This window comes from Manis javanica, chromosome 6, assembly GCF_040802235.1.
Source record: "Manis javanica isolate MJ-LG chromosome 6, MJ_LKY, whole genome shotgun sequence".
NCBI lineage: Eukaryota > Metazoa > Chordata > Mammalia > Pholidota > Manidae > Manis > Manis javanica.
Window position 1 is genome coordinate 48,767,145 of NC_133161.1, and position 17,200 is coordinate 48,784,344.

General features: G+C 37.1%; 1 protein-coding gene across 3 annotated transcripts; it reads right to left on the minus strand.

Moving 5' to 3' along the window:
• Positions 1–6,049: 6,049 nt before the first annotated feature.
• Positions 6,050–16,975, minus strand: CBX3 (chromobox 3). 3 transcript variants are annotated; one of them, XM_017655214.3, is made up of 6 exons: positions 16,447–16,602; positions 15,230–15,281; positions 12,184–12,326; positions 9,844–10,006; positions 7,655–7,749; positions 6,050–7,318 (listed from the first exon to the last, which is right to left on the minus strand). In XM_017655214.3, exons 2-6 carry the CDS (start codon positions 15,251–15,253, stop codon positions 7,192–7,194), a joined length of 552 nt encoding a protein of 183 aa, XP_017510703.2. In that variant the 5' UTR covers positions 15,254–15,281; positions 16,447–16,602; the 3' UTR covers positions 6,050–7,191. The 3 variants fall into 3 exon arrangements, with proteins under 3 accessions (XP_017510703.2, XP_036883305.1, XP_036883304.1); XM_037027410.2 differs by lacking the exons at positions 15,230–15,281; positions 16,447–16,602 and adding an exon at positions 16,727–16,975; XM_037027409.2 differs by lacking the exon at positions 15,230–15,281 and having other exon boundaries at positions 16,447–16,594.
• Positions 16,976–17,200: the final 225 nt, after the last annotated feature.

Consider the following 17,200-nt stretch of genomic DNA (forward strand, 5'->3'; position numbering starts at 1 on the left):
TCATTATTTTCTCCTTTAAGAAGCTAAAATGCAGAACTTCTGAATAGGTTGAATCTATGGTTTTATTTTTAAAAAGTGAAAATTCTCTATACATAGAGCTACAAGAGGAGCTTTAAATATCAATGTTCTTGTCCTGCTCTCCCAAGTCAATTTTTTCCTCAATGCTTATATCCAAGGAAAAGGGCTTATTTCAATTTTCTTTTGAGAAGAACAGTTGGTAGGAAGTTCTATAATATTCCAGGACACTGCAAATATTCACATTAGAAATGTTCTAAATCTAAATAGATGTTTTCCAAAAAAAGACAGATGGCCAACAGGCATGTGAAAGAATGCTCCACATCACTAATCATCAGGGAAATGCAAGTCAAAACCACCATGAGATATCACCTCACACCAGTCAGAACGGCCACCATCCAAAAGAAAAGATAAACAAGTGTTGGTGAGGATGTGGAGAAAAGAGAACCCTCCTACATTGTTGGTAAAAATGTAAATTGGTGCAGCCACTGTGGAAATCAGTATGAAAGTTCCTCAAAAAACTAAAAATAGAAATACCAACTGATACAGTAATTCCACTCCTAGGAATTTACCCAAAGAAAACAAAATCTCTAATTCAAAAAGATATATGCACCTGTATGTTTACTGCTGCATTATTTACAATAGCCAAGATATGGAAGCAACCAAAGTGTCCATCAATAAATGAATGGTTAAAGAAGATGTGGTTCATATTAGCAAAGGAGTATTATTCAGCTATAGAAAAGGAAGAAAGCCTGTCATTTGTGACAAAATAGATGGACCTAGAGGGTATTACTTAAAGTGAAATAAGCTAGGTAGAGAAAGACAAATATTGCATTATTCCACTTGTATGTGGAATCTAGACACTGAGAAGTGACTAGTGCTTAGCATGGGTGATGGGTTTGGGTGGCTGGGTGAAATAGGTGAAGGGAATAAAGAGGCACAAAATTTTAATCATAATATAAATTAGTCATGGGGATGAAAGTACAGCACAGAGAATATAGCCAATAGTTCAGTAACATTTTTCTATGTTGACAGTAACTACACTAGTTTGGGTGAGTATTTTATAATGTAGATAACTGGAAAAAGAAAGTAAGTAAACACACTCTAATTTATCAGGAAAAAAATGTTTCCTAAAATCAAGGACAAAGGGTATTTTAAGAAGGCATTTTTAAATTGGCTGGAATTCCCTGCATTATATATTTTGTTTATATAAAACATCCACCTTTTTCAGAAAGCATATTTCCCCACACAATCGGTTGTAGTTGGTAGTTCCAGGGAGGGCATCTGACCCCAGCCAGGACAATCAGAGATCTCTTAAAAGGATTTTTGAATTGGACAGCAGAAAGAAAAACTCCCTGTCTCTTTAGAGGCAGACGTGGGTATTTGGGAGCTGCCAGCACTTGTTTTTGATTTGTGATCAGTACCAGAGATGAGAGCCAACAACCAGAGATTGAATTGTGGCAGTCCAAGGTTCCAGTCATCCTAAGGCTGACAGTGGAGATTGGTAATAATATTTACCTGGTCCTATTAAGTACTAGACAGTTGGTTCTAGGTATTTAAACATGTTTCTTACTTAACTCGGAAATTCCATGAGATAATTACTATCATCATCCTCCCAGTTTTTTTATTATGGTATCATTAATATACAATCACATGATCAACACTGTGGTTACTAGATTTCCCCCATTATCAGTCCCCACCACTACCCCAATACCATTCTCCCAGTTTTATAGATGAAAATATTAAGGCATAGGGAGACTAAGTAATTACAATAGCTGAGTTGGAATTCAAACCCTTGGGGTAGGACTTCAGAGTTTAGTGCTCTGAACCACTTTGTTATTCTGTCTCTAGGCCAGTGAGTAATTTCCCTTATCAAAGTGAGTTTGTGTTGGGTATCTTCCACTTTCAGCCAAATTATGCAGTTTTGTTGTAGGTATACTCATCTCCTAATCAAAGGAATCAAAGGGATACCTCCAAGTATGTCCAAAGCCACTTTATTATTTCCCACCTGAAACTTGTTTCTCTTCCTTTTCTCACTAAATGACATTTTCACCCATCCAAGATGAAATGAAATCTTGGAGTCATTCTGAATCCCTTTCTTCCTAACCTCCACATCATCTCATTTTATATCCGAAAGCACTTTATTCTACAGACATGTACTCGGCAGTTACTATGGACAAAACTATTTTCAAACCAGTCTCTTTCTCTCTATTCCTACAGCTAATGTTGTAGTTCAGAATATTTCTTTAACCTTCTTTAACCTTTTTGTGCCCTGGTTTCCTTACCTATAAAATTGGGTCAGTCATACTCACTCCAGAGGGTTATTTTGGAGACCCTCTGGAGATAAAGATTGAAAAACATTTAATATAGTCCTCAACAACTATTAGGTATTTCTTCTAGGAATTAAACAACTTTTATATATGCTCATGGAAATTTTCATTATGAGCTGTAATGGGAAAATAAGAGACTTCAAAAAAATTATGATTTCAGATTTTTGTACTTCTCTAGGTGATTTACATGATTGCCTGCAGATATAAACAAATTGAACATTAATTTCTTAGCACACATAAAACCCCACCAAGAAACCAATGACTTTCAACCTCTCCTCCTTAATTATTGTTAGCAGGTATGTTAATGATTGTCATGCATCTACAAAGCATTCATCAGACATAATACATTCAGAAAAGATCAAGCTATGAAGAATTAACAAGAGATTTGCACCTACAACTTCCTAGATCAACTACTAGAGCTTTAAGTTGTGAAGGTTGCTCCCCTTGTTCAGTAAATATTCAAAGGTACAAATTCATTTATTCAACAAAAGGGTTGAATAAATGATACCTATGTATCATATAGGTTACATACACATATATTATTCATATTCTTCATATTAGAGATTCCTATCTTTTGCCTGATACTCAATTTTTCTTTTAATAAAACATACAAAGAATGCATCCTGTAAGGATCAAATATGAGATTCAGCTTTATCCATTAAAGCCACACACAGAAATTTTAAAAATTGAGCACTTGTCTTCCTTAGCCTTCTAGGGGAATGTAGCCAAGACAAACCTGAGTGGCTTTTTACATGGCAATAATAGAAAAGGAAAATATAATGATCAAGCTCAAACTCATGATTTCTTCTCCAGTATATATGTTCATTGGCTAGAGAACTTGAAAGAGAAAGGAGACAATACTTTTAAACATCCTTACAGTTACTTATTTCATACCTTCTCAATACTGTACATGGTACTGGGACAAACTACACAAATATCCTGTGCATATCAGGTCCCATCAGACTAACAAGAACCAGATCTCTGGCTTTAAACAAGCAGTCATTTGTTTTCAATCACAAGGAAAGCACAGGGAGGGGTGAAAAGGTAGTGAGGAATCATGGTATTAAAACTTCAGGTTTTGTAAGTGTCCATCAATAGATGAATGGATAAAGATGTGGTACATATACACAATGGAATACTACTCAGCCATAAGAAGAAAACAAATCTTACCATTTGCAACAACATGGATGGTGCTAGAGGGTATTATGCTCAGTGAAATAAGCCAGGTGGAAAAAGACAAGTACCAAATTTCACTCATATATGGAGTATAAGAACAAAGAAAAACTGAAGGAACAAAACAGCAGCAGAATCACAGAACCCAAGAATGGACTAACAGTTACCAAAGGGAAAGGGACCGGGCAGGAGGGGTGGGAAGGGAGGGATAAGCGTAGAGAAAAAGAAAGGGGGCCTTACTATTAGCATGTATAACGTTGAGGGGGGCATAAGGAGGGATGTACAACACAGAAAAGACAAGTAGTGAGTCTACAGCATCTTACTACACTGATGGACACTGACTGTAATGGGGTTTGTTGTGGGGGGACTTGGTGAAGGGGGGAGTCTAGTAACCATAATGTTCTTCATGTAATTGTAGATTGATAATAAAATGAATTTAAAAAAACAAAAAACGAAAAAAAACACTGCCCTAGAACTCCCAAAAAGAGCATGTCAGATACAAAATTCTTTGAAATCTCACCCAATTTAAACCCTTGGCCTTATGTAATCAGGGAATAAAAAATCTCTTCCAAAACTGAAGACAGCTTAAGTACAGTACAGACGAAAAACTACCTTGTTTAAACAGGAATGAGAAAAATCCAAGATAACATGCATTAGGAAAGGTCAAATCTAGGAGCTACTTCTTTTGGGAGCATAGGAAGAGGGAGTGGGAAGGGAGCCTGGTAGCCTCTTTGTCCAAAATAAGATAACTGAGTAAAGTTTATTCATTCATCAAAAAAAAAAAAACCTTCAGGTTTTAAAAGGAACTATTGGCAATAAACTCAAGGTTTAAGTATCTGTTCTCAATGGTATTAGTTAGGGATCTTGCCAAACTAATACTTGTCCAGGTATTTGAACAAATTTCAGGGCCGTTATAAAAAAGAGAAACTCTACAGTTTCATATGCTGACCAGCTTTTTTTGGAGTGGCACTTACTCCCTTTGATCCATAGGATCAAGGAAACTTTGCTACCTATATATCTGGCTCCTTCACAGAGGTACTAATGTTCACCTGGGGAAACAAAAACCAGAAACCTTCATCACAATACCCCAAAATCTAATATTAAAGAGCAGACTGTAAAAATAACAGTGAAAATAGAGGGAAATTTAAAAGAATATCCATATAACTTCAGGAATGGAGAGGTACTTTTAATTAACAGGGAATCCAGAAGACAGAAAGACTGACAAGAGTTGACCACATAAAAATGCAAAAGTTGGTACAACAAAACATTATCATAAACTATGTCAAAATATAAACCCTGGGAGAATATATTTGCAACAAAAAAAGTCCAAGCATTAATATTCTTATTACAAAAGTCCAATGAAAACAATTTATAAAAGTGGCAATTAACTTATAGATAAAGAAATACAAACAGAAACTAAGCACGAAAATGCTCAACAGATTATCAGACATGCAAATTAAAACACTGGACTGGCTAAAAATAAGATCAGAATTATTAATATGCAGTACTAGTGAGGATGGGGGGTAATGGCTACTGGTAGAAGAGTATCAGTGTAAATTTGATTTAATTTCTGGGAATCAATTTGCATCTACTTAAGTGTCACTATATACTATGTATAACAATGTTCACTAAGGTAATCTAATAGCAAAAAATACAACCTAAGTACACATACCCACAGTAACTGGTTAAGTTGGGTAACCTCGGCACAACAGCCTACAAGGTATCCCCCAATTAAATATATTAATAGATGAAACACATTTTGATTACTAACACAAAGCCCTGTTCTAAATGCTTCATATGCATCCATTTCATCGTTAGTCCACAATTTGTTTCATAGATGAGTAAACTGATAATTGACATATAACAGAGACGTGAAGTAACTTGACAGATTACATGCCATATTGGTTTTTAGGATGCAAGGGGCCAGGAATGAATGAATGTAATAGATGGCATCCGGAAACATAAAATGACAAGGGACCAGATTTTGCCCCAGAGACTCTGGAAGGAACCAGTCCTGTGTTGACAGTAGTGTTAGGTCTGTAAGGTAATAATAAAGTATAGATATATCATTTTTAAAAATTAATTCTACTGAGGTATGATCAACATATAAAATTGTTTCAGGCATACATGATGTTTTGATTATTTGTATATATGGCCACATTTTTCTGTATGGGTTTTTGGACATAGTAGAAATGTATCTAGCCCAACAGGGTCAGTGCTATCAGAATACCTCTGATGTCGTTTAGATGGTAGTTTCAACAAACTAGATTCTAAGTATCCAAATTTCACATTAATGAAGCAAATTCCTTCGGCATCACATGAATCTAATTTTTATTACACCACAAAAGAACATTTTTTGTGAAAACATATTCTAGTTGAGTTTTAAACCTCTAAGCTCAAATGATCTGAGACATATACCCTAATGCCTTAGTGGGATCTTAAAATTACATGAAGGTAATTCAACAAATGTGTGTGGGTGTTTCTATTCCCATCTCTAGAAACAGATGATGAAAAAAAAAATTCTCATCACATAAAGGAATATAAAATTATTTATTGACCACTGTTTACCAGTTATTTACAATAAAGTAAACAATATACAGTTGGGTAACATTCTGATCATGACAAAGTTACTGTTTTTCCTGGCTTCTGCTGAACCCGAATACTGAGACTAACTTACATATAAAGCAATGAATTGGGGTAAAGAAAAACATGCAGATCAAGAGTTTAGATTACAAAAGCTTGTTTACTCATTTATTCTGGTAGGTCCTAAATTGCCAACATCTCTTAACTGATTAGGTTTCCACGAATGGAGTCTCAGACATTCCATGAGTCATGATTGATATAGCATAGGGATTTCAACTTCTTGTAAGGGAACGGGTCACTATAAAGAACCTTTAAATGTCCACTTAACTGTCTTGCTTGTCTAATTAAAACACACGAGGACTTGTCTACTTTTTTTCATTTGGATGGGGAGGTTGTTGGTAGCGATCAACATTTTCCTATATAGGACTCTAAATAAATTTGGGGTTTGCATGTCTGTAAATATGGATTCTCATATGGTTGCTTTTAAATTGTCTACTTAATTATAATATTATCTATTTAATCTGAAAGGCTATGGCTTCAGGAAATCTTTCAACTTAACCTGAAGTGACTTACTTTTAGTTTACTCAAAATCATAGCATCCCATAAACATGGGCTTATCCATGGTTGTGAAATGTCTTTTGTTTTGGTGAATGTTTTTTAAAAAGAAAATTAAAACCATTTACATGTATATTTTGTGAACACACATACAAAAAAACCAATTAAAAAAAACTCAAAAAGGTCCTTAGGCATGAAAGAAACACAAATTCTCATTACCTACAGCATTTAGAAAAACTGTTATCTAATGCAGAGAAAATAATATACCATGATATCAAAATGTTCTTTTCTGATAAAGGAAGCCACTACAGAAATCTTTTATTTGTTCAAAGTAAGTAGTGCTATACAAAAAAAATCCAACATATCTTCCCTGCCCCACAAAACTCAACAACTCCCCCAATACCACTTTAAAACGAACATATCAATGTTGATTTTCAAGAGTATGTAGTTATTTCTCCACACTAGTAAGTCAAAAAAACAAGACCTGGGTTTTATATATATGTATAAATATATATAAAAAGCAATGCAAACACAATTACTGAGCTTCATCTTCTGGACACGAATGCCAAGTTAGTCTCTCTTCATAAAAAGCAATTACAATTTGAGGACACTTTATATTTGCCTCCTTTGCGAGCACCAAGTCTGCCTCATCTGAATCTTTCCTGTTGTGAGGAAAAAAAACATTCAATTAAAAGTCTAAACAGATACTGTCAGTTGTGATGAGCAGCTTTCATTTAAGAAAGCATAATATAATCAAAAAGTATGGGCTTCGTTCAGGAGGATTATGTGGTATTTGTGGCCATGTGCCAGGAAAACTTCACTTTCCAAAGCAGGCCACAGTTGCCAATCTCTGCTTTAAAACATCATTAGAAAAAATAAACTAGAATTGTCCTTTCAGCAGGTAATTACTATTTCGTGATAAAAACTATCCTAGACAAAGCTTCACAAATTAAAAAGCCTCTTTTCTAAAATATAAAGGCAATCACCTGCACACTTACCATTTCATAAGAAACATTAATTCTCCACTGCTGTCTGTGGCACCAATTATTCGTTCAGGATCAAGACCTCTGGCAAAGCCTCTTGGTTTATCAGCCTGTTTAAAAAAGGATACATGCTTACTTACATAAATGTTTCAACTAATAAAGTCAACTAATACTAACTTCTATTTTCATGATACATAGCTTTTAAATAAAAAGTTTCCAATAGTGAAACAGAAAGGATTAGAGCAAGAACCCACATTTAGTACTAGAACATGTAATTTCCATTAAGGAGAAAAAAACAAACAAATCTGGCTGTCAAAGTATTCTGAATCGTAAGTCAGGAAAATAGACAAGTAACTTTCTTCATCCCAAGACACCAAGGGCAGAACTGTGTGGGGGCAACAGATAAAAAAAAACCCATTTATTTCTGGGAAGTCAAGCCAATTAATAAATTCTTAAAAGTTGGTATTTCACACAACTTCTAGTCTAAACCACCCATTATTTTAAGCACACACACAAAATACAAAGAATAAAACAGTAAAAACTTACATCAGTATTATAACCAATCTGAATTATAGGAAACCTTATAAGACACTCAAAGTGTGATCTGAGAACCCCTGAGACTTTTTGGGGGTGCCTATCTCCAAGGTCCCCTTTTTCATGTATCTGTGACTTGAGATTATCTTTCTCAAACCTCCCAACAACATAATATGGCAAATCAAATGCACAAGTAAAACTGGTTCCTGAAGTCTGACACTAAAGATTTACAAAAAATGTAAAATGCCACTCATCTGTTTTTCATTGTTATGAATAACATGCAATAGGTTTTGTCATTCTTAACTGAGTACACAAATACTTCAGAAATTTCTATCATAATTTCTAATAGCATTGATAGTTATTACAACCTTTCTAAACAAAAGTTCTCTGCATCTTAAGTAATTTTCAAGGGTATAAAGAGGCCCTGAAACTACAAGAATTGCTTAGATTAACAAATCCTTTCTCTCCTCTAGGCTTTTACATTAATCCCAGGCTCTGAGTCAGACTGCCTGGGTTGGTTACAATGATGTGCTCTAACCTTTTTTGTATGGCTTAGGGCAAGATAACCCCTTTGTGCTTCAGGTTCGTTATCTGTAAAATAGGAATAATTCCGTATGTTTCATAGACATTTCATTGTATCTGAAATACAAATTAAGTTTAGAACACTGCCTGGCACATTGTTAAGGGCCCAATATAGGTACCTATTGTTATTAAACAGTGCTTCCCTTGAGCATGCCTTGAGCATGTTGTTGACTTTCAATTTATGTATATTGACACTCAACAGTTACCTTTTTTGCTCTGACTGCTAAAGCATACATAAAAACAAATTTGTAGCCAACTTCCTTGTTTCCCATTTGTAAAATGGGACAATACCTATAATCTTAATAGAATTATCATGAAGATTTAATGGAAGATCTGTAGTACTTAGCAACTAGTTCAAAATGACAATCCAAAGACCTCATCAGTAAATCTGTATTGTATATTTAGTTCCCAAGACTAGATAGATACTAAATCAGAACCAAGACTTTTCCCAAACTGCCATGCTAGGCCAGGAGGCAGGGCAAGTATAATCTGTTTTGAAGTTAAGGGTAGAGGGAAGGAGTCATGGGATTTGTCCAAAGCCAGACATTAGTAGAGCAGACTAGATCAAAATACACATGTACGTGAATGAACCATTTTAATTCACACCAATAACACATTTTAAAAAAGTTCATCATCAAAGATTATATACTTCAAATCAAAGTATTATTTAACAATACAAAGACCACATGAAGTATTTTCTGGTACTCAGTGTCACTAATGGCCTACAATCAGTATATGCTATGTGCAGATTGTTTTCACTGTATTTTAAGTTATTTCAATGATCTAATGTTAGTGTTCTTTGTATTTAAGACTGCCAGTCTTGGGTCACAGGAAACTGATCAGGAATCAAATCTACAAATGTGCCCAAAATAAGACTAGCACAAGTGGTATAAGTACTTTCTGCACATTTACAGATTGTAGGTTACACCAAACCTATCATTTTAATTCTAATTCTAAAACATTTAACAAAGGCTTTTAAAATGTAAAAGTACTTCAGGTTTTAGAATTGTCTTAAAAGTATTTTTTTAAAAATCAAGTCAATGACCTTTTTTAAAAAGCTAGTATGATGGGTAGTATTTTATACTTACAGCATCTCTTTTCTTCTTTGATTTGCTATCATCAGATTCACTGTCAGATAAAGATTTTCTTTTTGTACCATCTTTTTCTTTACCAGCTTTTTGAGAATTAAGAAATGCTTCAATTAACTCTGGACAATCTAAATTTTCTTCAGGTTCCCAAGTATTGTCAGCACTATGTTCAGTTAAAAAAAAAAGTTCACTCATTAAACATAATCATCACCATCACCCAGATCCTGTGAAAAGTCCCCTACACTGTAGATGCTTAACCATTTGCTCCCTATCTCCCCCATTCTTCTGAGACAATCTCCTTATACTTCCTTCTACTTTTACAGCCCCTACTAAGTGGACAATCTGCTATACTACCTCTGAGTTAACTGAATTTGACTCTAGCAGAGTTAGTATCTTTTCAAGTTATGCAGACAACCCACTTCAGAATTCCTCTGGAAGTGGCTTTTTTAACATGTGGATTCCTAAGTCCCATTCCAAATTGTTTTATCAGGTTTTACCTAGGCCTGAGGCCTCTAATATTGTTTGAAAACAACAATTCTGAGGCATTCTCAATTATAAGACATTATTTTCTATTTCTGCTGGGTGTTCAAATTGGGAATGATATAAAGCAGGGGTTAATAATCTACAAATCAAATCAGCCTCTTGTACAGCTGACGAACTTTTTTTTTTTTTACTTATTTAATGGGCTGGGAAAGAATCTGCAAGTGAAACATGAAATTCGAATTTCAGGGTCCATAAACAAAGTGGTATCAGAACACAGCCATATTCATTTGTTTAACTGCTGCTTTTGTACTCCATTCACAGAGTAGTTGTGACAAAGAACTATGGTCCACAAAGCTTTAAGTATTTACTATATGATTCTTTATGGAAAAAATTTGCCAAATTCTGATATAAGGCTGAAATGACCATTTCCATGTTTTTCAGAAGGGCCTGAAAGAAAATGAGCATCAATTACCAAACGTGAAAATTAGATTATTCCTGCACTAGTGACAGGTTGCTAACTTCGTGTTCTGACCCAAAAAGCCTTTAAAGAACAAGACAGAATGAAATTAATCATTTTACAAATGTTGGGAAAGGTGTCATTAACCTCTGGTTACAACTTGGTCTGTTAATATCCTGAGACTCCAAAATTGGCAAACCTAAATCAGAGGGTGGAGGAGGACAAAAAGAGCTGAAGTGGAGACTCCAATCTATAGCATTATTTTCATTATTTTCTTACACAATTTATTACACACAGCAGGTTCTCTATCATACTAACAGCCTTAAGTTTGAGAAAAAGAAGGAAAATTTAGTTTCCTAGTGTTTTGCTCAGTAAGATGAAGGGACAAAGAGTGTTTAATGTCTCATGGGACTCCAAAACAAAATAAAAAACTGTCTACCCTATGAAAGCAATGAATTCTTTGGCAAACTGGTTAAATTTAAAAATAGTTCATTTATTTTGTTTCATTCTTCTATGTATAGGAAATTTTTCTAGTGGTAAATCATGAACTTATGATATGTATGCTCAAGTAAAGGTAGTGGAAGGATACAATAGGGGAACCTAAATCTTCCATTCAACTCTTTAATTCCCAAACTGCTAGGGAGGCAGCTTTAAATGGGAATGGTGGGAAAAATAGTAGATAACAGATATCTGAAGCCTAACTATTTGACTACAATACCCATCTCCACCATGTTCAGAAGCTGTCAATCTCTATACATTTTCAATAGTTGCTGCTGATGGAGACTTGCTGTTTTTGTGGTTGAAGGCAGAAGAATCCAAGAATATTAGCACATGATAAACCTAAGCGTAAGAGTGTAATTTCTGCATGTTAGTTATTCACCAGACAGCTAACATTATAGAGAGTAATTATGAGAGTAAGATACAGGACCTAGGGAGCTGGAAAAAAATGCCAACTTTACATCTTAGAGATTAGGATACAGTAAGCCTAGTGTACATCCTGGATTTGGAAAGCATTTTTATTTAAAACCCACCAAGTCTACTGTACACAGTGTCCATGTTTTTTAATGCCCTCAGTATGTATGTAACAATATAGATTAGCTATTCTAGTTAGTATAATACCTAGCTACATTAAAATGCATTACACAGAAAACCACAATTTTTAATTCCATAAAGTTGACTCTCCAAAATAATCAACTAGTCCCTAATATGCTTGGTTATAACTGTAGGTTAATGACTTGGCTCTTTTAAAACAGATCTCAAACTTGATATCCTGGATTACAGGTGTCTTTAAGTTTAAAGAAACCTATGGGAAAACTAATAAAAGATCTCATGTTAAAAAAAAATTTTAAATGCCACGGAAGTGCAGTTAAACATATAATAAAAGCACTGAGGTTTCTTACTCTGTAAATCCCTTCCACTTCAGGAAATACTCCACCTTCCCATTCACTACACGTCGGTCTAGTACTTTTTCCACCACAAATTCTTCAGGCTCTGCCTCTTCAACTTTTTTACTCTTTCCATTCTGTTTTTTCCCCATTTTTTGCTAAAACAAAACAAACAAAATTTAAGAAACACTTTTTTTACTTTTTAAGTACATTCTAAAGGCTAAATTGCTTATAGTTTTGTTGTAATCAACACCTAAATTTTTACTTCTGTATCCCAGGGCAGACACCTGAAAAGATAAAAGTCAACAAGTAATCAAAACAAATAAAGGAATGCTTAATCCTATTGGTTTAGCTCAAACGTATCACCCACCATGTTCTTAACTGAAATAATAAACAAAAATACTATCTGGAAAATATTATCTTTTTTCCAGTTATACTTCTATGTAGTCTACAAGACCAAATTTACTAGAACTTTCACTCATTTTAACTACAACACAGCAACAAACAACTAGAAAGTATTTAAGGATGACAGAGATTATCAATGATAACTCTTAAAACCACAGCCCCCAAAACAGTAAACACTAAGACCCTTTTCCCCAATTCAAACACCAATGTTAAAAGACTCAATTACATAGAAAACATGGTTTAGAATCCTGATATCAACTGCAAGGTGAACCAAGAAAATCAAATAGGGCAAGATTATTTTTCCATGATCTTTTAATAACATTACTGACTAGGTGGAACAAAGCTATACTTTAACTTCAAGGGGCCAAATGCTCTTATTTTAATCCTCCAACGTGAAGAAGTCCTTGTTTTTCTCCAGAGAAAGAGTCTAAAATTGGTAGCCAACAAAAACCACTTTAAACACATTTTCAGGTTAGTGGGCTTTTTTTTCGTTATAGCTCTATTTGAGAGAAGCAGGAGGCCAAGCTCAAGATGCTGTTTTCCATTAACTCAAATAGGTTTGTTAAGAGAAGACTGAAAATGGATACATTTTCAAAAAACTGAAGTGGTTAATTAGAAGAGACTAAGGGGGGGGAACCCAAATGTTCTGCTCATTTTAAAATTTCTTCTTCTTAAGACAGGGGCTATTTAAAAAAATTGCCTAGTCACTAAGATCATCTGTCAATAGACGTCAATGTAACACAAAAGCAGAAAAAGTAACAAATACCTCATAACTGCAAAAAAGGCATTAAAACTAGATAGCCATTTAAAGGTACATGCACACAAAATAAAAATCCTGAATTAAAAAAATGCAGCAGACATCTGATTTTGTTGGATACCACCCTCAGGCCAGACCTTACAATTTTCATCAGTCAAGAGAATTGGTACTGCACTCAGATAGCTTTCTGCTTCTGTACAGTAGTACAGTACAGATAAGCATGGAGTGAATAAGTGGTATAGACAAAAGCTTATTAGAGACTGATCCTAAATGAAAAACAAAATGGCTATGTTCATTCATAAAGGTAAGAAATTAAGAGAATGATAGTAATGAAATGAAGACAGAAAATGAAAAGGATCAACACGAAGATAAAATTGGCAGAAAAATTAAGTATTTACTACTATGGCACTCACAAGCTAGTTTCAAGTGCTCATCTTATTAAGAAAATCTACCCACTTTCCCATTTAAATTGCAGCACACACTATCTCACAACATTAACAGAAATCTTAGAATGAAAAGGTAACTAAAAAATTTTAAGGTTGTCAATTTGTTTTACAAAGGATAAAATATTTACCAGTTCTACACTGAATATACCAGTGAGTCATACACTTAAGACTATCAAAGTATGCGTGCAACAATTTAATAGAACCATGTTTTTTGTCTGCTTTCTGTATCTATATTCATCTACAAAGGCCCAAAGACAACTAGTTCCTGTCCCATCCAATACTTGAAGGACACAGGTGACCCTAAAGCCAATTCGATTATCTACACTTTTACCAATTGTGGCATTTGGACAATTCAATTTTCAAGGGGCACATAAGATACTTTGCTTTTCTAACTGATGCCTTTGATGGGAATCATTTGTGCCAACGGGACTCAACAGACAAGCCTTCCATTTCGTACTTCAATGTTTCCTAGGATATTAGACTTACTTAAATGTGCAATCTAATGATGGCACAAATTAAAAATCACCAACTTGCTCTTTTTAGTGTGAAACACAAGGAGACTATACAAACCAAAGTAAATGCTGCTTTATTTAGATGTTAACATTCACCTTTACATGCTTGCAATTATTAATGCAATGTGTTAGAATTAAATACTGTGGGAACCAAAACTTTGAATTTCCTGACTTATATTTTCATAGATCATTTCACTTTAAAGAACTTGTAATGACGTGACTGAATATACATGTCCTTACACATTTGTAGAGCTTTTGATCAAGCCTAAGAATGCAAACTTTAGGGGTTAAGACACTGCTGGGAAAGAAAAAAAAAATTCAATTGCAAAGCCCCAGTTCTAAGTTCTAATTCTCTCTCCTTCCTGGACATGTGTGTGATCTTGCTCATTTTGTGTATTAAAAAACACTGCTCTTGACTTAAATATAAGGCCCTTCTGTATTTCAGTATAAGTAAGTTTGAAATTTGACATGACCAGAGTAATCTGCCTCAGTTACTTTTGTCCCCATCTAAGTGTACAAAGTACCTGTGCTCTTTAAACTGGGCAGTACTGAAAATATTTTTCTCTAGAATCCTGTACAGAGTGATTTAGGGATTATGCCAGTGAACAAGAGCTTTACTGCTCTATGCTTATAATATTACATTTATGTAAGCTTCTGTGTTTTATTTCAAAATAAAAAACTTGGTAAAATTCATATAGTGCTACCCCTCCCAAGACTGGGTTTCTTTAAATTAATTAAGACACTATTAAAACAAGTCAGTAACTACCTTAATGTAATGATTTCATATTTTGACCCTAATTCTCCCCATTACAACACTTGGGGGAGAGGGGTTTGGACAATTTATATGGATGTAAATATCTACCACAGAGATGCAAAGTTATCATTTTTGGGAAAAAAATTGTGAGTTAGATCCTTACATATTTAGGTTTTCATTAACTTACCAATGTAGTTTTATTGGAGGCCATTTTTTATTGCAGACTTGAAGAGCTATTACTAGAGAAATGCATGACAGTTAAAAGAAGTTTCCATGACACAAAAAAGGTAGCTCAATACAAGTTTTGTTTGGATTCCACCCCCACCTCTGTAGTGCACATTATCAAATATGTACACAATTCCATAGAAAAACAGATTTGCACTCCTTAAGTTACATGTGACACATGTCTGAGAGTCTTATCAGTATTCTCTAACCAAGTGGGTCCAGAAAACCTTACTGCGGACATGGGTACCTGAAACAGCTTCACAGGGTGAAAAACAGTAGACAAATTTTTTTCTCCAATCCAAATGCCATTTATACCACATTCAGGATTTTTTAAATGGCCACATTTTTGTTGTTCAAAATCAGACACAATACTTAATCACAATGGCAAACTACCATGAACTTTTCCTCTGGATCTCTTAACAGTGTAAGAGTCGCCTATGTAATCCCAACTTGGTTTTCTTAGAAACATTACTTAAAAAATTAAAGGTAAAACACACCGAATGCTTTAGTCCCATTTCAAACCACTTTAATAAAATCACCTCCTCTGTACGTCCACCCGCTCCCCCTAAACCCCAGGCCCCACCCTTTTAATAAGGCCTAAACGCCCGCCCCCCGCTCCCCACCAGGGAGCGCGGGCCTCGTGGTCAGCGGATCCGCAGGGAGAAACAAAGGCCGCGGCGCGGGGGCTCAAGGGCACTGCACCCCGGGGCCCGCACGGCACCCCCACCCGAAGGTGTCCACGTAACGGAGCGTCCGCCGCCGCCTCGGGGCTGCAAGCCGCGCGCGCCGCTCGGATGCGGGAGAATGCACCGCCCTCGCGGGAGGCCCGAGTCGCCGACCGAGCCCGGGAGGGGGAGGAGGGCCCCTAATCTAGATCGGGAGTGGGGGAGGGGGGAAGGAAATGCGCTTTGTCTAAAAATAAGGCTGCCGCCACAGCTCTCCACACTCTCGAGGACAGTCTTGTCCACCCCAACTAAACAGAGGGGCCGACCGAGCGCCAGGCCCGCCGGGGGGTCGCTGCACGCCTGTCTGCTCCTTCCGGCCAGCTTCCCCACTCGGGGTCGGGAAGGGAAGGACAGGAAGCGGGAACTGGGGGGGGCGGGGGAGGGTCCCTGGGGTGCATGTGGTATCGTAAGCACCACCACCGAGTGAAGGCTAGAGAGAAAGAAAGACACCGACTTCACCGCCTCCGAGCTGCTCCGGGTCCCTGTTCTGCGGCGTCTCCTAACCCGGCGCGCCTCAACCTCGAGCCACATCCGAGGGGGAGGAGGCTGGGGAGCTGCGCGCCAGGCCGCCGCCGAGGAAGAGGGGAGGTGGCACCGCCCACGCCGGGCGGCCGCGAGGGGCGGGGCGGCCGCGCGCGTCCGGCGGGGGAGGAGCCCTCACCGAGAGCCTGAGGGAGGCGGCGGGGCAGAGGGGAGGGTGGAGTGTGGAGGGTGGTGGTGACAGCGGCAGTTACCGCTCGCGGCGTGGCGCCTGGTGGTCCCCGGAGGGAAGGGAGGGTGAAGGAGGGGCGAGGACACTGATCAGAGCCTCCCTGGCTGAGGTGTTTTTGCTCTGCAACGGCAGCGGCTGGCACCCAAGCCGGACTCCGCCCACTTCCTTGGCCCTGGGGGTTGGGTGCCTCCAAACGCTGGAGTTGGCCGGGCGGCGTATGGGTGGGGGAGTGAAGAAGACATGGGTCAGGGGAACTAAGAACGAGGGCCTCTTTCGGACCACCCTCTCCAAAGACTCGTGAACCCAAGGGTTCGAACCCAAGGATATTGACCTGGGTGAGGTGGGTGGGCGGTACGGTGTAACTGTTGACTAGAACTCATTTCGGGTGTTTCCGGAAGGGGCCGAGTCAGTCCTGTGCTTAGGGGGTGAGGGGCGGGAGGAGAGAAAACGTAGTTGGGAGGCCACAGATTTTTTTGGCGGGACAACTGAGGGTGCT